At 45.8% G+C, this 21930-nt stretch overlaps 1 protein-coding gene across 5 annotated transcripts in view; it reads left to right on the forward strand.

The window, feature by feature from the left end:
• Positions 1–6692: 6692 nt before the first annotated feature.
• The window catches only part of HIVEP1 (HIVEP zinc finger 1), a 144411-nt gene continuing 129173 nt past the window's right edge, over positions 6693–21930 (forward strand). The window contains exons 1-2 of one of the 5 annotated variants that reach the window (XM_059399444.1): positions 6693–6871; positions 13658–13801. In XM_059399444.1, coding sequence (XP_059255427.1) covers positions 13762–13801 — 40 coding nt within the window. In that variant the 5' untranslated portion in view covers positions 6693–6871; positions 13658–13761. Of the gene's footprint in view, positions 6872–10020; positions 10128–10382; positions 10648–10736; positions 10901–13657; positions 13802–21930 lie in introns of those variants that run through there. The other 4 variants (XM_059399440.1, XM_059399442.1, XM_059399441.1 and 1 more) reach the window with 4 other exon arrangements.

Raw genomic sequence — 21930 nt, forward strand, 5'->3', positions numbered from 1 at the left:
ACCTGAAATGCTTTTAATGCTCTGTGGAATCCTGTCCTGGAGCTGGTCCATACACCTAGTGGCCCCCTGTGCTGATGCTGCAATTTCATAATTAGAGATATGATTCCTATTACAATGAAAAAAATGCTAGAGGTGATATATATTATATACAATATGCATATATAAATATGATGTAATATATATATGTATAAATACACATATATACATATATAAACTTGAATTACAAAATACATGTAGGAAAATATAAAGTATATTTTTGTGGTATGCCCCACCAGCTCGCCTTCAGATGAGCGAGCAAAGGAAAGATTCAGTGGGAGGCAGGGTGGCCGCAAGGTTCAGGATGTGATCTTTGCTGCAGATGACGGCCAGGCTCCTTATGAGGCCACTCCTGGTCTTCCCTTGGACATGTTATTTAACCTCTTGAAGGCCAAGTTCCTTTGCAACATGTGGATAACAACAGTACTTGTATAAGAGGCTATTGTTATCATTTTTTTAAAGATTTTATTTATTTTTGTGAAAGAGAGCAAGCAAGAATGGGGGGAGAGGCAGAGGGAGAAGCTGGTTACACGCAGAGCAGGGTCCCCGTGAGGGACTCGATCCCAGGACCCCGGGGATCATGACCTGAGCTGAAGGCAGATGCTTCACTGACTGAGCCACCCAGGCACCAGAAGGTTATTGTTATTTTAAATAAATTTTACTTTGGAATATTTTAGATTTACAGAACACAGGCAAAGATTATACAGAGAACTGCCGTACACCCTCACCCATTTTCCCTCCACTGTTAACATGTTACATGACCATGATCTGTTTGTCAAAACTGAGAGTACATTTACTCTTAACTCTAGACCTTATTTGGAGGCCGCCAAGGTTTTCCTTTGATATCCTCTCGCTATCCCCAGGATTCCATCCTGGGCACCATTTTACACCTAGTTAACATGTCTCCCCCATCTCCAGAGACTTAATTTCAAGACTTGAAAGGTAATAAACGTTTAAGCACACTTGGCAGAGTGCAGGAAATGCAATAAGAATTGGTCAACATTTATGTGTGTTGCAGGTTTTTTTTTTTTAAAGGTTTTATTTTTATTTATTTGACAGACAGAGAGATCACAAGTAGGCAGAGAAGCAGGCAGAGAGAAAAGGGGAAGCAGGCTCCCCACGGAGTAGAGAACCTGATGTGGGGCTCAATCCCAGGACCCTAAGATCATGACCTGAGCCGAAGGCAGAGGCTTAACCCACTGAGCCACCCAGGCACCCCTTGTGTGTTGCTGTTTTAACAAGGTGACAGGAATCATCAAGTGCTTTGGAGATACCAATTTATGGGGCACCTGGGGGGGCTCAGTTTAGCATCCAATTCTTGATTTTGGCTCAGGTCATAATCTCATGGGTCATAAGACTGAGTCCCACTGGTCTGGTCAGGCTCCGTGCTCACTGGGGAGTCTGCTTGAAGATTCCCTCTCCTTCTGCCTCTCCCCACTCTCTCTCTCTCTCAAATAAATAAATAAATCTAAGAAAAAATACTAACTCATCATCCTCATGATTTTATGATGATGTCAATTACACCCACTTTACAGATGAGTAAACTGAGGCACAGGAAGGTCAAATAAATTGTCCAAGATCATGATTCTGGCAGAGCCAGGATCCAGTCTAGGCTTCTAATCACCAGGTCATCCTTGTCTGTGAATGTTTATTACATGTTCTTATTAGTAGTAGATTCTGGTACTGGTGAATTTCTCCAGGGCAGTAGGGGTATTACTAAGAAATTATTTCCCAACCCCATTTCTCATAAGAAAAGTGCCTGATTTTTAACCCTCTTTAATTCCACAATTATAGCAACCCAGAAAGAAAAGGTATGGAATGGTGTATTGCATTAGCCAGGAGTGCTCCTTGAATAGCTTCTCCTATAGGTCGCTTTTTGTTAAACCCTTGCTCTGCCATATTTTTCTTAACTTCAGAATTAAAATTTTAAACACACCTACCTTTCTCTCTTTCTCGATCTCCCTCCTTTCCTTCCTTCCTTTCAACATAAAAATGCTCAAGCCATGAATCCTCAATCAAACCTGTACCAAAGAAGAAACACTTTTTAACAAATCTGGGGATGAAAATTAAGAGCAGGAGAAAGGAGTGGAGTGGCTCTGGTGGGTGAGAATCCGGGAAGGATATGCAAGAAGCACTGGGGTGCAGAAGGAGCAAGGGTTGACCGGAGGTGTGCCTTCAACCTCTGCCAAGACTCAGCTTGACTGTGTTGTACAGACACAGGGCCCCTTTATCTTTCTATTCCCCAGTCTACAAAATAAGCCGAAACCTTTTAATTGTACTATATGACATTGAGTCCGGAAATACAAACATTCCAGGTCATTTGAATGAAAATGTCAAAGTAAGAAAACAGTAAAGTTGGCATGGGAACCTTGATAACCAAAATGAAAGACGAGCTGGACTCAGTCTACGACAAAGCTCTTAGCGTAGAGCCATCTTGAGAGCGGGTCCTGCCACCAATAAAGCAAGATCTGAAAGTAACGAGTGGGATTGCTCTCGGATGGAAAGGAGTTATGCTTTTCTCATTCATTTGTTCAACAAATATTGATTGCATCACTGGTCCAGGTGCTGGGGATTCAGTGAGGGAACAAATCAAGCCCCCTTCACTCATGGCCCTCCTATTCTACTGGAGAATTGAGAGATAATAGACAAGGAAATCAACAAGATAATTCCAGAATGCTGGATGTTATAAAGGAAATGAATGGAGTGATGAGATGGAGAGTGTGGGGTGGAGAAAGGGATCTCTACAGTTTAGATAGGCTAAGACAGAGAATGCTTGATTTATATAAGTTCAGCCTGTGAACCCAATGGGGGAAGATGAGACCCTTAAATCCTTTGGCTTTCAATAAGATGGCTTTATTTACAATGCAATAAATGTGTATACCAAAATGGTTTTCAACAGGAGACTTAAAACTGTTTTACTAGACATGTTAAAAAAGTAGAGTATCCTACTATGTTTTCCTCTCTTTCTTTCTTTCTTTTTTTTTTTTTTTTTTAAGATTTTATTTATTTTTTGACAGACAGAGACCACAAGTAGGCAGAGAGGTAGGCAGAGAGAGCAAGGGAAGCAGACTCCCCACCGAGCAGAGAGCACACGAGGGGCTTGATCCCAACACCCTGGGATCCTAACCTGAGCCAAAGGCAGAGGCTTTAACCCACTGAGCCACCCAGCTGCCCCTACTACTATGTTGTAAGAGTTATTTAGGCGTCATTCTTCCTGGAAAGTGGAGACAAGCATGAAGGCCTTTGGCTCTCTGCGGCTATGATAAAATCAAGCACGCCCCAGTTGGGTCTCCCCTTGGACAGAGGAGGCTGCAGTCTACTTCTGAGGTTTTCCAATCCCCGATTTTTCCAGGCAGCGGCATTAGTAAAACAGTAGCGAGAGTTATAATAGTAGCTAACGTTCACTGAGCAATTTGTTAGTTCCAGGCTTTACATCCAGTGTTTCACTCAATCCCGTCTTCACCCCTATGAGGAAGGAACTAGAACTTGAAGAGATGAGCACAACTTTTCCCACAGTCACCAGTGTCCTCTCTGACTGGAACTTGGGCATGAACCCAAAGTCCATGTCACTTATTTCATCTTCAAGAAGTTGACAGGATGGCTTCCTAGGTTTGTATGGATTCACTCTGCATTTCCATGTAAGTCTGCTGTGGACTGAATTGTTCCTCTCCGCACACTCCAGATTCATATGTTAAAGCCCTACTTTCAGTGTGACTATATTTGGAAATAGGGTCTTTGGGAGGCAATTAAGTTAAATGAAATCATAAGGGTGGGGCCCTGATCCCAGGATTAGGGTCTTTCTGAGATACTAGAAGATTTGCTGGCTCTCTCCATGTACACACTCCCAAGAAATGCCACGTGAAGACACTGGGCTGAGGCAGCTGGCTGGCCAGCTATAAGCCAGGAAGAAAGCTCTCACCAGACGCCAAATCAGATCACCCCTTGATCTTGGACTTGGAGCTTCCAGATCTGGGAGGAAATAGGCTTCTAAGGTTTGAGTGGCTCCATCTACAGTGTTACGTATAGCAGTCCCTGCCGAACAATACAATGTCATAGATTACAGCACTTCCCTGTTTCCAGAGCGTTCGATCATGGACAAAGTTGGACTATTTTGATTTCAGATAAGGTCGAATGCCAGTGCCTTTTTCTAGTGCTCCCCGTGTGCCACTCATGGACACTGTCTATGAAGAATGATTTTAGGAACTCCAAGTCTCCCTTCCATCAGTTACTTCTAGCCTGCCTCCAGCCCGTCAGCAGATAGTATACCAGATAATACTCAATACACTCTTCTATTAGTTGGCATTGACTTAGGTGCTTTTAAATGAAGTTAGAGACCCAGGTTTCTTATTATAGCGTATCTTGTAAGGTTCATAGTATTGGCATAAATGTGAATGAAATCATCCTTCTTAAAATTAGGGTGTGAGGCACCTGGGTGGCTCATTGGGTTAAAGTTTCTGCCTTCGGTTCAGGTCATGGTCTCGGGGTCCTGGAGAGAGCCCCGCATTGGGCTCTCTGTTCAGCAGGGAGCCTGCTTTCTCCTCTCTCTCTGTCTGCCTCTCTCTGCCTACTTCTGATCTCTGTCTGTCAAATAAATAAATAAATCTTAAAAAAAAAATGATGAATATTGGGGAGGGTATGTGCTATGGTGAGTGCTGTGAAATGTGCAAGCGTGATGATTCACAGACCTGTACCCTTGAAACAAATAATACATTATATGTTAATAATAATAATAATAATAATAAAAAGTAGACTCGGTTAAAATTAGTCATTGTCTCTTCTCCCCTTCAACCATCATACCAACAGGACTTCCCCATTTTCATCACACAATCCACAAGCTTCTCAAAACTTAAAAATATGGACTTATTTTTTTCATTTCTTTTTCTTCTTTCCCCAAAGATGTAGAGCATGGTAGAGCTATTGTAACTTTTTTCTCAAGCTATACTCTCCAAGCTTTAAGCCTCTCAGTATTCTCTGGGCTCCAAGCACATACCTATCAGCTCTGTGGCTGTAGGGAGATTATTAGGCAATGCTAAGCCTCTTTCTCTTCATCTGCAGTATGGGTTTATAGTGGGGATTAAATGAGTTTACACAGGAAAGGCTGACAAGTCATAAATTCTCAAAAACTGTCAATTATTTGCACCATTACTCTTGAGACCATTACCATTGCTGCTGCTACAAGTCTACTGCAGCAATTTCTGTCCATACAAATACTACTTTAGTACTTCTACTGGTAAAGATACTACAGTGACAGATCTGAACTCCATCAATGACCATGATTTTTCTTAAAAAGATCAGTCTCAGTATCACGCCCAAATTCCTTCCTAACCATGCCAGAGAAGGCTTTTCTGGGGTTATCTGTTGTCTCCCCATTCTGTCTTCATAGCTCATTACTAGGACAGTTGAGCTACAGTCTCTCATCTGCATAGTTATTAATAGCGTCCCTTTCTTTCTCAAAAGTGTACTGGTTTGGAGTCCATGTTTAGAGGGCCAGCCTAGTTGTTTCACGTTTGTTGTGACTTCCGGCTCTAGCCAGCAACACCATCACACACAGTTCACTTGCTCTAACCTTCAAGCTATTCCCCTTGCCTGGCATGAGATTCTCATACCATTGCCAAATCAAGAACGTTCTCTGCTTCAAAACGCTACCCAGAACTCACCTTCAGGATGGAACTTTCTCTGATAATCCTGCCTTCCACCCAACCCAGAAAGCTCTCAGCAAGCATGTAAATAACTCTGTATAACTTTAATTGGCTCCGTTTATAAGCTTCTTCTTGTATCTTTTTTCCCTCTAGGTATTTTTTTTTCTATGTGTTTATCCTGTCTCCATTAATTTGTAAACTCCCAGAGGGCAAGGCTTGAACATAGGTTGGTGTTAGCATAAAGTGAATGAACAGTTAGAGCTGAATGGCAGACAGGACAAACCTTTTTGATTACTTTTCTGTTAAAGAGAGAGAGAGAGAGAGAGAGAGATAAGGAAAGAATGAATCCCAAACCATCCTTTGTTACTGCTTTGTTTGTGATGGTCTGAGACTGCTAATCTAATGTGAAAATATATCCAGTTTCTGCTAGTGTCCACTTAACTAAGATAAAATCAACAGTTACAACCTTTCCATAATGTGAGGGGGAGGGTGCGGGCATATTCTGATTTATAAAAATAGGCATGAAAGGCATGTTATTATGGAGATTCTTCTCTTCAGAGGTATATCCTTGTGGCTTCAAGGCTACAGGTTCATCTCAGAAGGGAAATACTATTTACTTTCAAAACAGATCTAAAAAGCAAACAAAGCCTCCGAAAACAGACAATGCCACCTTGTTCTAAGTTTGTGCTAAGAGGGGAGGGGAAATGAATCTGATTTAGAAGGCCTGTGTGTGTGTGTCTAACAGATGATACCACATGGTCCAGCTCTCCAGGATCTCTGGATTGGTGGATTGTTCATTTCGGTCCAGGTAACAAAGGACAGCCCGGGGCAAATGGTTCTTTCTCACTGCTGGGGGGGGGGGGGGGGGGGGGAAGAAGTGGAAATCCTTTACCGTGACCACCTGCTTCCCTCTCTTCAAACCAGCACGTAAAGTGCCAAATATCTGTATATCATTCTCGGCCCAGAGCCCACGGTATAAACCAACATAGGCGGAGCACCAGATAACATCAAAGCCCCAGGCAGGGGCCAGAAAAGGGGGGGGGGCAAGAGCAGCCGAGGGAATGAAGCGCCTCCCCCTAGCATTTCCTCTCACGCCCACTTCCAACCTAGGAGGCTTTTGGTTTCTGCTTTTGTTGTTTTTAAAATTAAAAGTTAAACCCAGGAAGCTTTGGATCAGACTTTTGCGTTGCAGTTCGGTAAGTTTTCTCTCGGTTCTTTTGTCTGGCGTCTGGCTCGGCGGCAACCTGGGCGTGGGGGCAGAGTTGGCAGAGCGAGCTGGGGAAGGTTTTGTCGCCAAGGTCGCCCCGAGGAGGAGGGGATTCGGCCGGTGGCCGGGAAAGCCCGGCGCGCGCGGAGGGCGGAGGGCGGAGGGGAGGGACCGGCGGCGGCGTGACCCGGCGGCCGGCAGGGAGGAACCTCCGGGATCTCCGCGTGGCGGCGGCGCTGCCGGGCCGCGCGCAGGGCGGAGGGCCGGGGCCGCGGGGCCGCGCCAGGGGGGAGCCCGAGCGGGGCCGGGCCGGGCGGCCGCGTGGGAACCGGGGCTAGGGACACGCGGACGGCGCTGGCGGCTCGGAGCCCGGTGGTCGCGCCGGGACGGCCGGGCCCCGCCACGAAGCCCCAGGGTGGACTAGTGTTTTCCCCAAACTTCTGAGCAACGGAAATGTGTACAGAGCCCTGCCATGACACTGCCCTTACTTGAACGCTGCGCCCCGAGGGGGGCTCCAAAGCGTTCACAGGGCCGACGAGGATGCAGCTAGAGCGAAAAAGGGCCCTGGGAACCCCCTTCTTCTCCCCACCCCCCAGTATGGTCACCTCCCCCATTGTTAACAGAATTTTTGACAGTTCAAACTGCTGTTCACCATTCACATTTATCTTATGGTTTAAAATATATATATATATATGTCTATATCTTCCCCCACATTCCGATAGCATTTGAGAAACTGTATTTAATTTGCCACAAAACAAGTCGAAACTAGCTACTTTACCGGTTAGCTGGATTTCTTTGCGTTCTCATAAATAGGAAGTTAGACCTGCAGGCAGAATTAAGGAAAAGAAATTGCGTTTAGGAAATTCGAAACTAGGAAATAGGAAACTGTTCCGTGCTGCATATATTTCAAATGAAAGTTTAATATTGATTTGCCACTCAAGAAAGTTACGTTGTGAGTCGTCTACTTAAGAAAAAAACTCTAACAAGCTGAAATGGCAAAATTATCTATTATAACTCCAAATTGCATGCTTAATCTGTTAGAAAGCTCACAACAATGCTGAATCCCATATAAACATTGTGTTCACAGTGTGCATTTGCTCTGTTCATCAACCACTGGGGTAAAGATATATTCATTCAGTTAGCATTTTGATTTAGCAAGTGACACCAGGCAGACTTAATCATTATCAAACTACCTTAATCTTTATCCTCCAACAGATTAGATATACTTGAACATTTAAATGAGTGTTTACTGTTTTTCAAAAGCCCAGTTGGGAAGTTATGTTACATACTTTTTGTGATTGCAATCCATTAAATAATATTTACTTTTACAAAAGCCAGATGATTACATCACATTGAAAATTTAAAGATTGCATTATTTCATTGTCAGGTTGAAAGTAAAGTATATGATAAACAACATCATTTTCAAATTTAGGCAGTTCTTGGGTGATCTTTGCTCTTATGACCAAAGTTAGTTTTTAATAGGTATATTCCCCCCACCCCTTTTCCTGACTTTTCTTTTGGTTACAAGCTCTCCTTTATTGAGTATTACATTTTTAATCATTCCCATTTTGGTGCATTAAGCTTTTCTTAGCTCAGTGAGCTAGAGGTAGGATTTTCTCAGGGTAATTTTCAGGGTCACCCGTAGCAGGAAAAGCCTAGATGTCTTTATGGAAGCCCCAGGGAACAAAACAATTCAAGTTTGCACAGATGGCCCGCGTAGTGGGTGTACGGTCGTTTAGCATTTTTATTCCTTAAAAGGGGAAAGCAGTTTGGTTTAATCTGAGAAATTCTTCTGCATCAAATTTTTTGTTTTGCTTTATTCCTCCCAAGTTCAACGTGGCTCCTTAAACCAGTCACTTTTGCCTGTTTCTTTAGGTGTACATGTGTGAATTTCTGAGCCCCCGATTTCGAACATTCTTTAGTAGTTCTAAACCTAAAACCTTCGTTACCCTAGTCCAGCCCCTTCTGATTTATTTCCATAGATCACCACTCCTTGCTTCCTCTACTGCTTTCTAGCAGCAAGGGTCAAACTCTGGTTTATGATAATTACTCCTTCTTCCCCCTTTCTCTTCTCCTCGGCGCCCTAGGAGCCAGGTCCGCTGCCCAGCCCCGCACCTCCTTTTCCGACCCCAAAGACCCCTCCCCTCCCTGCCCCAAGCTGTCAGGCGGACAGGCAAGGGTTAACGCGCTCGCAGCCCTGGCTCTGGGAATCACCAGCGGGCTTTGGAGCGGCCTCTGGAATAACCTTGGCTTCCCTCAGTCTTTTAATAGAACATCCGCCACCAAGAAGTGGTTTCAGTTCAGGGTTAATAATATGTCCCCTTCCACCCTCCAAACCAACACCCCGCCCCCCTCCCAGGTTTTTTTTTTAAGTTGTTTTTCAAAGTTAATGAGTTTCAAGTTTCACAATGACTTTCCCCTTCCCTCAACGCGTTGCTGAGGAAACCCCCTTGGGGTCCCCCCCCCCCCGTCGCCCTCCCTTCTCCTTTACCCTCCCCCATTCGGCCCGGGCGGGGGGCGGGACTGGGAGACCCCATGACGTCACCGGCCCGGCCCACATCCTGCTTTAGAAAGTAAAGAGACGGTAAAGAGAAACTACCGCCCCGCCCGTCCCCGCCCCTCTTCCCGGACCAACCGCCCCCAACTGCGCGACCCGGCCAGGCCTTCCCCGGGCCGCGTGACCGGGTGGGCCCGCCCCTCCGCCCCCGCCGGGCGCCAGTCCCCGAGCCGGCGCGACCCCGGGCTCCCGCCCCTCGCGTCCCTAACCCCGCCCCTCCCCCCTCGGGCCGCGCCACCGCCTCCTCCCGCCCCCCACTCCTGTCCCTGCGGCGGCCGGGCGGGGCGGAGCCGCGGGGCGGGCAGCGGAGGGGGAGACGCGGCCCGGGGTCCGCCCCGCGGGGGACACCCGGGGCTCCGGGCTCCAAGCGAGCCCCGACCGGGGCACTCAACCCGTCCCCACCCTGAGCCGCGGTGCCGGCCGCGCCTGTCCACTTGGGCCTCCGAGCCGGCGGCGGCGAACCCCCCCGCCCCCTCCCCGCCGAGCCCCCGCTGGGGGACGCCCCCCCCCCCGCCCGCGCGGCGCAGCTCGCGGCCTCCCCGCCTCCCGCCCCCGGGGATCCCCTGCCGCCCCGCCCACCCGCGGGAAAGCCTCGGACCTTCGCCCTCCCTCCCCCGCGCCGCTCGGCCCGCGCTCCTCCCGTCGCCCCTAAAGACGCTAAACGTGCCCTACTCTGCCCCGGGGAGAGGTAAAGCCCGCGCCCGCCCTCCGCGTCCCGGGCCCCACGGTCCCGGGGGCCGCTCGCCCCGCCTCGCCGCCCGGCCCCCGGCCGCCCCCTCCCCGGCGGCGGCGGTCATGCCGCGGCCCGGGGCGCCGGCGAGCGCGGCCGCCTCCCCCGCCCGGCGCCTGCGGCCCCCGCCCGCGCGCCCCGCACTTCCCCCCCGCCCCCCGGCCGGCTCCCCTGTTTAATATTTCAGCGCTGGGTGGTGTGAGTGCCAGTCGCCGGCCTCCAGTGTGGCTGCTGCTGGGGCGGCGGCGGCGGCGGCGGGGAGGGGGACGGAGCCTGGGGGCCTGGAGCAGCAGCGGGAGGAGGCGATGTTTGTGTTTGGGGTTGTCAAGTGAAGGAGGGATCCCGGGCGCCGCCGCCGCCGCCGCCGCCACCACCGCGCGGGGGTCGCGGAGATTCCGAGCTGCGGCCGCCGCCATCAGCAGCGCAGCTCCTGGGCCGGCTGCAGCGGCAGCGGCTCCGCCGGGCGTCCTGGCAGCAGGTTCGGCGCGGGCTCCGCGGCGGGGGCGCTGCAGCTGGGAGGGCGGCAGGGGGGAGGGTACCGGGGAGGGGGGCAGGACCAGTTCCCCCTCCGCGGGCGGGGGGCGTGCGGGCGCGCGTGTGTGTGTGTGTGTGCGTGTGTGTGCAACCGCCGACCTTGCAGAGGGGATGGCTGCGTGCGGGAGACACTTGCCACTTCTGGGCGCCCTCGCCGCGCGCGAGCGGCCCGAGCTGCGGTCTTGCGAGGCGAGCAGGTACGGAGGGACCCAGCCTCCCCACCCGCGTTCCAGCCGCAGACGCATTTTGCAAGAGGGTGGGGGGTGAGGGAAACCAGGCCTCGGCTTCCCAACCTCCCGGCTTTGTGGCTTTCTTTTCCTTTCGTTCTTTGCTCTAAGTGCCTGTTTACTCCCAGCCACCTGGGTAGTTTCTTTCCGGGTTGGGAGTACGCGCCTGCAGCAGTTGAGAAGCGGGCGGTGGGTTTGGGCGCGGGTCGGCTCCGGCTCGCCTTGGGGTCGGGCTGGGGAAGGAGTTGCTGCTGGAGAGGGGAGGGGGCGGTGGCGGAGCCGGCGGCGAGGAGGAGTCTCAGGGCTGCCGCGCTCGCCTCATCCCGTCCTCCTCCTCCTCCTCCTCATGCTCTCCGCATCCACTCCGGGCTCCTTCCTGAGCTGGCACTTCCATTCCCCCTCCTCCTGGCATGCGAAGCGCTTTGTTCAGTGCAGCGTTGCAGAGGGGTTTTCCCAGGCTCCGCCCTCCACATTCATTCATGTTTTTTCTCCTTGCAACTGTCTTTACGCTTTTTGATCGTGTCATGTTTTTGCCCCATGTAGTATTTATTTTTTTCCTGTAAAGGAACGGTTTATTACTCGTCCTAGTCGCTCTAGTGCCGCTGTCTTTGCATGTACTCACTTCCCCCCACAAGGATTTAAACATGGGATGGACAGCTAGGGACAGTGGGTAGGCAGGGAGCGGGGTAGCAGGGAGCTGTTACTGATTGGGAATTTGCGTATTTTATATTTATGCTCTCGATACGGGATCACGTGATTATATTACATTCGGAGTTTACGCTTTAAAAACTTCCAAATATCGTGACCATTTAAAAGCTTTAAGTTTAACAAGGAATGTTAAATACAATTTATTTGGCCCTAATGTCTCCGAATTCTCTATTGAATCAAGCTTCGTGAATCGGAGGGTGGATGTCTTTAATGCAGGGAGTTGAGGAACCATGTCTTATAGATCACTTAGCATGGTCCTAGATAAAGTATATAGTATTTGGCCATCGTATTTCTTATTCTTCTCTGTGCAGTTAAAAAAATTGCAAATAATTTTGTGCAGTGCCCACATATAGCCTTATTAGGGGTAAAATACTGAAGTACTAATTGTAACCTTTACTTTTGTTTCTTCTTTGTTATAATGAAATCATAAATTTCTAAAACCTTTACAGGAATATCAGATCTAGCCTTTCCCATATAGGCTTTCTTAAGGAGAATTAATATTTGAGTAGTTTTGTGTGCCAGGCAGTGGACATCCACATTGTTTAGTTTAGACCTTACAACAGTCCTGTGAGGTGGATAATATTTCCTAGTTTCACACTTGGGAAATCTGATCTTCAGAGAGGTTAAGTACCTTAACCAGGCCACACAGTAAGGGGATAGAGCCTGGCTTTGTATCCAGTACAGTTTGACACCAAAATATATAGTCATGACTTGGGCTCTACAGCCTCTTGACCCTATTCCATGGAATACCTATTATCTCTGCTGAGGAAGTGAGCACTGAGACTGAGTCATGTGTGCCACATTGTTTAGATGCTGACCATGGGCAGGTTAGTCAACCTCTCCCCAACTCATCTTCTTATCTGGAAAGTAGGTAAATGAGAGCTATCTAACCAGTTATTATTAAGACCGAATTAGGTAATGTGTAGAAAGTACAGAGGCACCCTGCAGGGGCTCAGTAAGTATTCTCTTGTTTCTTCTACAGTACTGGGTATGACATGTTTTAAACAAAGCATTGCTACCCATTGTTGTGCTTTGCTTAGTGGTGAAACATAATTTCCCCCTTAATATCATCAGCTTTATTCCAGGAAATCAGAACTAAAGTTTTAGCTCTAGGATCTGTGACGATCTTATGGAAGAGGAGACAGGTGGCTGATTTGGGAAGAGGGATGATCAGGTTTTGAATTACTATTGTTTTGGCATATTGCATTTCCGGTCATTGTGTTTAGGATGTATAAGTCAGGACAGAACAGGTGATGCTGCAGTAACAAAACAATTCCCAACCCTCAGCCACTTAAAACAACAAAGGTCTCTTTCTTGTTTACGCTGGGTCATCATGGTAGGTTAGCAAGAGTACAGCTCTGTGTTGCAACACTCATTGTCTGGAAGAGTGCCTGTCCCACTGCAAAGGGAACAGAGAGCGCCGGAGGATTTTGCTTTGCTAACTAAATGGTATAGTCTGGAAACGGTGCATGCCTCCTCCACTCATAGGTCATTAGCCAGAACTGGTCACACATTGTAGCTAAACACAGAGAAGCATAAAGTACAGTCCTGGCACAAGCCTAGAAGAAAATACTAGAAAAATTGGGGAGCAGTTCCAATAGCAACCACATATATTAACTGAATTAATTCAGTAAAATAAGATGAATGAGACATGGTCCTTGTTCCCAAAGAGCTTGATGAACTAGGAGCCACATTACATGTAGCATAGCCCTTTTATAGTCTCATGCTATACTTTAATTGTATCCTGTGATATCACTGTAAAACACCATGGAGTGAATCTTTTCACTCTTCTTTGATAAAAGTACAGTGATTTTTTTGTTTTCTTAGTGAGAAAGCCCAGAGAGTAGCAAAATGAGATATCCTACACTTAATTAAAAGTTAGTAAGTAAGTTTTTGCAAGTGTCTCTGGCTTGGTTATCTTCCATTGGGTTTAGGTGAGTGCTGGACTCTAACCATGACTTTTGAAGTGTATTTTTCCTTTGAAGGTAATAAAGTGTGATTTTTTTTTTTCTTTTTTAGCACATGAATTAATTGATGGATGTTGAGTTTAATGGAGCTACCTTTTCGTGACCTGCTCTTCCTACAGTTTCTAAGAAGAAAAAGGGGCCCCTGAATCAAAGAAGATGCCTCGAACTAAACAGATTCATCCCAGAAATCTAAGAGGTAAGGATCTGCATGAAACAGAAATAAGGTTTACGGGAAATCCTACAGTAAAGTACTTCTTGGGTAACAGGAATGGCAGCTTGCTGAGTGTTGACCCTGGTCTGCAGGGAGCCCGCGGAGGGCTCCATTTTCCTTGTTCACTTCCAGTCTTCTGCACAATTCCCGTCTCTCAGAAAATGTTTCATAAATATTTGTTGAATGAATGAATCGCATTTGACAAAATTATAGCGCCTTCCCAACCATTATTGTGAGTGTGAAAGTGAGAGATTTACTTTCTCTTAACGGAGACAGCTTTTGCCTGGAGGAATCTGAAATGAGTAGCTGGATGTTCTTTACCAATATGATTTTTTAACCCCTCCCCCATACTAGTTTTGAGATTTATTTCTGTATGACTGCATATGTTAGATTATCAAGAAGTGAAGAGAGTTGTAGTTGACATTAACTCAGGCCATTATTTGCAGAACTCGGGGCAACATGACCTGTTTTTCATAAGGAAGCAATCAGTCAAAATTACACATGCTATGTACATTTCATGCAAAGATGGAAAATGCGTGTTGCTCCTTTACGGTGAAGAGAGATTTTAATTTTAGGAGAGTAAGCTTATTTTAGTTAATTGTTTTGAAAGAAGTATGTTATTCTAATGTGTTGTATCAACTGGGAGGAACAATTATCTTTCATATTCCATTTTAGTAGATAAGGGTATAGGAGTGCGAAACAAGGAGCCGTTACAGCAAATATAAACCCCAACAGGGTTGAAATAGCTTATGACGTATTTACTATTACAGAAAAAAATTTTCAGGCACCTGCAAGGTAAAAGAAAATAAAGATCAAACATTAATTGGGAGATGTTCCTTTGTGAAATAAGTTTGACCAGTCACTGTGGGATGATCATTGGAAACATGGTCAATTTTGTGACCTCCTTGAATCTGGAATGGTGTGTTTCCTATCTGGAAGAGTACTGGAACGCTCTACTGGCCTAGGTGGCTGCCTCGGACCAAGTTCAAATTGATGATGATGATAGGTGGCTGCCTCGGACCAAGTTCAAATTGATGGTACCAGTGTTCAATGAGGTGAGGATTTAGATAGAGAACGTGAAGTCTTGTGTGCTGAAGTCTGATTTTCCTGAGTCCTACAGATAATTTTAGGAGTTGACCATGTATTTGTCTGTCTTTCTCACTAGAACTTGAGCTCCCACAAGTAGTTACTTTCTCTTATTTACTCTTAGAGGCAAAGCCTTCACACTCGAGGTACCAGCTGAGGTTGACATCTGGAGTCCTGGGCCCCGCTTCTCTAATTCATCTGTCTAAAGAGGGTACACCAAGGTAGACTTGGGCTGGTAGTCGCCTTAGCCCAGCACAGGTCCTGGCGGCTAATAGGAGCCCAGATATTTGTTGAAATGAGTATGTGATGGATATTAAAGTATTGTTCATTAGGTGATAAATAGTAAACATTTTTCATATTTAAAACGTATACAGGTGTACCTTGGAGGTATAGTGGGTTCTATTCCCGAACACTGCCATAAACCAAATATCATGATAGAGTGAATCAAATGAATTTTTGGGTTTCTCAGTTAATATAAAGGTTATGTTTACACTCTGCTGTGGACTCTGAAGTATGCGATCGCATTGTTTTTTAAAATGTACATACTTGAATTAAAAAATACTTCCTGCTGGAAAAATGCTAGTCATCATCTGGGCTTTCAGCAGGTTGTAATCACTGATCACAGGTCATCGTAGCAAATACAACAACGAAAAAGCTTGAAGAATTGCGAGAATTACCAAAATGTGACACAGAGACATGAAGTGAGCAAGTGCTGTTGGACCTGCTAAACCCAGGGTTGCCAGAAACTCCTCCAATTTGTAAAAGACAGCGTCTGTAGAGTGCAACAAAACAGGGCACAATAAACAAGGTGTGCTTGTACTTTGTAATATTCTGGATCACAGGGCCATCCAGAGAAATGCAGATGTTAGGCCACAGACTATCTTCCTTTCTGTACCTAATGTACAACCCATTGGGTAGTGGTTGAACTGTTCCTGTTGCACTGTTTGAGGAGGCAGGATAAAATGATCCTCAAGCCCAGACCATGAAAGAGCATGGGGTTGCGGAGGGGAGGAGGGTACACATGCGCCTTTGCCCGTGTCGTAAGGGAGGAACAGGGGTATGGACCTTCCTCAGAGGCGGGACCTCATACTATGTCCTGATCGTGGTTGGGGGGCAGTTTGGTGTTGGGCGGCGTGGGAAGGGAAGAGAAGCAAAGGTACCATCTGAAGTGGGTTCTTAGGGCCGAGAAATTATGCACAAAACTGATAAGACAGGGTGAGTGCGTGTCATCCTGGGGTAGGAGCTTATGAAGTGACATGGGAAGTCCAAGCCAGTTGGAGTTCTTCATTACTAGAGCGTACACTGTTCTGTTCGGGGGGAGGAAGAGGTAGGAGACTGGGGTGAGACAATTAGAAATCAGGTCCTGGGGGCCCACCAAATCTGAGTCTAAATTTAATATGCAGAGCTGAAACTTTGAATAGGAAAGCTGGCTTCTTTTCTGAAATTCAGATGTTTTTAAAGTTTTCTAAAAGAATTTGAAGGAAGTTCTGTTCTGGCCCCTCATTGGGAGTTTCAGAGCTGCTTCACTAAGGCAGTGATGACTCAGACACTGAAGAGTAGATCAGAGTAGATTACCACAGGACAAACTGCAGAAGCCACCTCCTCAGTGGGACCTGCAGACTGGGGTCCAGGGGTGGGGTGGGGGTGGGGTGCGGATGGACTGGGGGCTTGGGCAGCTCTTTGTAGGCGAGGCCGCGAATCTGAGCCAGTGAGCTTACTCAGCAGAAAGGGATGAGGGCGAGGTTGTTCTTGCCCGGGAAACCCCAGTAAACAGAGGCACAAAGGCAAGAAAGTGCTAAAGGTGTAACACTTCTAGAATTTCCACTTCTCTTCTAAAAATGTATTTGAGGACTGTATCTCGGCACAGATTGGCAGATAAAGTAAGAAGATACGTTCTGAATTGCAATTCCTCTGTTATTCCTGAAGAAACTGATTTTGCTGGTTAAAAAAAAACAAAAAAAGTAAGTAAGTAAACATTAGCTAGTAAAATGAATTGTTTAGCATTTAGTTTGTGTCTCACTGTGACCGTTGAAATACCATGTTTTTTCGCCTTACCTGTCACCCGCTGCTTTGACTTACAGAAGACCTGACACATAAGTTAGCTATGAAGTGGGGAGAGAGGATCAGAAGACCAGAAAGCCAGTCACAGCCCACCTTGCTCTGGCAAGCACGTTGCTCGAACTACTTTAAGTGCATTGCTTCTTTCTAGGTGTCTGTCAAAAACAGTCTGTGAAATACTTGTCTTGTGTTTGGTCTTTAAGTCAGTAATAAAAGATATATACTTAAAACTCAGATTATATGTTCATTATGTTTTCATGGCAGTTTTAACTCTTAAAATATAAATTTTCTTTGATTTATTCTTTTCTTCAGCTGGTGTTGGTGTAGTCCTAAGGCTATGCAAAGCCGTAGGGTAATTCTATTCTAACTTTCTGGAATGTAAGTAAGTTTTATTTTGGGGAAAATACGTATACACTCATGTGTGTATTCATGTATTAAAATGTCATACAGGTCATATATGACTATACAAGATTTGTATGGGTTTAAACGAGGCCCGCACACAAGGCTCCTGTAGGTGGTGGAATTTACAGTTCTCTGCTGTTACAGGTTCTTTAGAGAAAAGTATGAGAACAGATATGTTAAGGGTAAGATATGGATTTGGGACAAAACTGAGACAGAGTTAGAACGATGGGAATCTGTACAGATTGTAGGAGTGGGGTTTGTTGAATTCTAGTGTCTACCCTTGGCCCGATAAGCCAGATAGAACCTTTGTCTTTGGTGCTTGTCTGCATGAAGCAGATGGGGAGAGTTTAGCACTGACCTAGCCTTTTTTTTTTTTTAAGATTTTATTTATTTATTTTAGAGAGAGCTAGAGAGTTGGGGGAGGAGCAGAGGGAGAGTGGCAAGCAGACTCCACGTGGAGCACAGAGCCGGACGCAGGACCCCGAGATCATGACCTGAGCTGAAATCAAGAGTTGCACGCTTAACCGACTGAGCTACCCAGGAGCCCCTCCTGACTGGCTTATCCTTGGTGAGGGTGAATGAGAATTTCTGAAGAGCTTGAGGGAAACACTTGGTGTTCAAAAGCAAGGCTTTTTATCTTGTGGTAGGTTCCCTGGAGTGGGGCTCGTGGCCACTCTGTAGCCGACTCTGGAGCTGGGACTCCCATGTGTGGTCTTGATGAATGTCCCGGCCAGGCAGGGCCCCCTTCACCAGCATTCATTCATTTCTGATCAGCCATCTCCCCCGTCTTCCCTGGCCTTTGCCTGGACTCTGGTAATCCTGATACAGGAGACAGGGACTTGCTCGGGTTCCATGTCAGTCCTCTTAAGAGAAAGGGCGGTTTTTCTCTTATGCCGGTCATCGTTGTGAATGTGTTTTCAAAACTTTGGGGAAGAAAGAACATTTTTTAAGTTGAGTTTGGGCTTCAGAGTTTCAAAGACTGATGTATTTAAAGTACAAGATTGGAAATCAGTGTAGAAAATACCAAGTGTTAACCTTTTGCAAAACGGTGAATTTTTTTTTAACCTTTAGCAAAATATATTTGGGGAATTTCGGTGTGGCTGTTTTTCATTTTTATTGGTTGCGTGTGTTTGGCTCTGAACACACTGCTTTATTATAACGTGAGAAGTAAAGGGTGAGGTCCACACGTGGGGTCTCTGGCTGCCCATCATCTTGGAAGGTGAAGTCCAAGGTCCTGAGTATGGCTCGGACACAATTGGGCCTTCTCGTTCTCCTGTGTATCTGGTGAATAATCTGACATTTCAAGAGCTCAGCGTCTAGACCCATTTTAGTGCTTGTTCTTCTTTCTGGGAAGTATTTCTTTCCCCTTCTCATTTCCACTCTGTTTTCTTATTCTGCGCAGGAGTTGTCTCTGCCGAAGCAGATTTCTCTTCATTTTTGAGCCCCTCCCCATCTCCTACCTTCTCCCCTGCCGCTGTGCCCCCCAGCGTACATGGTGGACCTCCACTCCCTCTGTCTCCAGGTTCCTTCCCGTGCTTCTAATACTGCGTCGTCGTCATTCTGTAGATCTTCCTAGCCGGGTATGACTTACATGTCATATGAGCGTGTTTTAGTCACCCATCCGTGTTCAACAAAAACGTATTTGTATTAGCTATTTAGCAAACAAGACAGTTAAAGACGATTCGTGCTCTCCAAATGTGTATACACTTCTGAACCTTGATGCGCAAATGCTTCTTGTGATATTTGGTGGCCTCTGATTAAAAAAACCTGTTACAATGTGAAATTTTCATCGCCTGAACCAAGTTGTTATTTATTAACTTTTGTTTTACATTGGTTTTTGTTCTGGGAGTCCTCAAGTTTATCTCTTTGGTACATTTAATTAACGTAATGGGTAAAGTGTCTGGCCTCAGGTTATCACCGGCTAGCTATGTGGCCTTGGGCAAGCAGCAAGTGTCAGTTCCTCCTCTGCAAAGCAGGGAGAGTGTGTGAAGATTAGGTAACACCGCAACATTTAGCACGATGCCTGACACCAGGTGAACACTCAGCATCACTTTCTCTAAAAAACTGGTTTGTGCCGAACTCTTGGGTTGCATGTGCTTTGCAAACAGAGGCCACCCAGGAGGGGTGTGATGTTGCTCCAGTGTGCGCGGCGTGAGTCAGCCATACGTCTTACGGTCCTGGTGGTCCAGGGCTGGGGATGTGGAAGAGAGCCATCGCTGTAGGAAAGAGTTTGGGAAGTACAGTTATCACCCAGAGTGCTGCCTCCTCAGTCCGTGCCTCAGCACAGATTCAAACCTTACCTCGTGTTTTGAATCTAGTTCTCGGGAAACTGATTGTCAAGTCTTCCGCTCTGTTGTAATGGAACTGCTTTTAGAAGCCTTCCACGTTCACAATCTCCTAGGATGGAGGTGAGGCACCGTAACCCACACTTGGTTTATGTTCTAAGACGGCACCGCTCTCCGTCCCCTGTGCCCCCGTCTCGTGTGGGACCTTGGAAACCCAGTGGGTTTTCAGGAATAATCTGATGAATGTGAATATTTTAATTTGCTAGCAGTGTGGGGACCCACTCCAGTGACTTCTCGTATCAGTCACCTGTCATGAAGAAAATCTCGTGTTTTCTTGTTATGTGGGGATGGTCTTATTGGGCTTGTAAGTAGATTAAGTTTAATTTTGATGATTTTTATTTGTTTAATTTTTACTTTTGTGTATTTTTTTAAGCTTTTATTTGAGAGAGAGAGAGAGTGAGTAAGAGAGAAGGAGCAGGGGAGGGGCAGAGGAAGAAGAAGAAGCCGACTCCCCATTGAGCACAGGGTGCCCGACCTGGGACTTGATCCTGCAACTGCGGGTTCACTACCTGAGCCAAAGGCAGATGCTTAACCTTAAGCCACCCAGGGGCCCCTAATTTTGATGATTTTTAGATGGAATTCCAGGTGTTCATGCACATTGTTTTTCACGTTTGAATGTTAAGTCAGCAGTTCTATGTAGACAGCCTTAAGATTTGAGAAGTCAGAAGTCTTGTAGGGTAAACAACCCATGGCTTAGAAACAATTTTTTTTGGTAGATGATTGCAGCTAGGAAGGAAATACGTAAATAGCTTAAGTCACAGTTACGTTTTTGATGATAAAGGTAAGAAAGGTATTGAAGCTATTAGCAGCTGTCATTTAAGCGGCTGTTAGTTTGTCCAACTGGGATAAAAGTAGGAGAGTAGATTTCATAAAGCAAGCCTCCCATTTGTTTTCAGATCATTATTTTTCAGCTCATATTGAGAGCATATTTGCTGCTTTCGGAATGCTTATTAACATTAACCAAATGCTTTTTTCTATTTAAAAGCAAATAAAAAGTGTAATAATATAATTAATCAGAGTAATGGTTTTATTTTAGAACATCTTTGCACAAAATATGTTCTGATGAGCTATAATTTTATCTTATCATAGAATTGGAAAATATATAATGTATATAAAATCTCCTATTATATCCATACACGTATTTTGAGCGCCACATTTAGAATCTGCGCCCCAAATAAATTTGAACATGTCTGGGACAAAGTTGGTTCTTGTGTTATCTGAAAAAATACTTTAGGAATAAATCAAATGCCTTATCTTTTCATTCCTATATTTGTTATTTTAAAACATATTAACAGAACTCTTTTGCACATTAATAATGTGCCAAAATTACAAATAGTGCTCAGGTATTCTTAGAAAGCCCTTGATATTTATAATGTTGTCAGCCACCAAACACTGCACGGCAAAACCTTGTAACCAATTAGTGTCCTTTCTTCTCAGTACTCAAGTCTTTCTTCAGAAGGAAGTTCTTGTTGACTATTAGGCTTTTATTTTGGGGCTTTTATTTGGGGTAGCATTGCATTAATTTGGACTTTTTAAAAAATAAATTTAAATAATCTTTACACCCAGTGTAGGTCTCAAACTTAAAGCCCTGAGATGCTGCTCTACCAACTGAGCCAGCCACGCAGGACTCTTTTTTTTTTTAAAGATTGTATCTTAATTTGAGAAAGAATTGGCAGGGCAGGGGCGGGAGTTGGCAGGGAGGGTCAGAAGGAAAGGGACAAGTAAACTCCCCACTGAGCAGGGAGCCCAATGCAGGGCTTAAACCCAGGACCCTGGGATCATGACCTGAGCCGAAGGCAGACGCTTGACTGACCAAATCACCCAGGCACCCCCAGTCATGACTTTTTAAAATAAACTTAAAATATAAGGTTCTTAGAAATTTTCTAGGATGAATTTTGTTCTAGAAAATATTCTAGGGCCGTGCTGCCATGTTAAAGTACTTTAAAAAAAAATACAGTGATCATTAACTAGTTGGCTGTTAAGTAAGTAACTAGAAGAGCCATCCTTTAAGTGTGAAGTGGACCCGTAGTAAGTAGTCTAAGAGTTATTCCTGCCTAATTGATGCCAAGATGGATTTTTATGGTACTTGGGTATTTATGTACATTGATATTTCTGTGTGCCTGTATGGTTAGAGCCTGAATTTACTCAAACATCCTTATTGCTTTGCATTTGGGAGTGTGGTTATATGTGCTTATTTCCCAATTCTTTAAAAGAGGGCGCCTG

This window comes from Mustela nigripes, chromosome 5 (assembly GCF_022355385.1).
Source record: "Mustela nigripes isolate SB6536 chromosome 5, MUSNIG.SB6536, whole genome shotgun sequence".
Taxonomy (NCBI): domain Eukaryota; kingdom Metazoa; phylum Chordata; class Mammalia; order Carnivora; family Mustelidae; genus Mustela; species Mustela nigripes.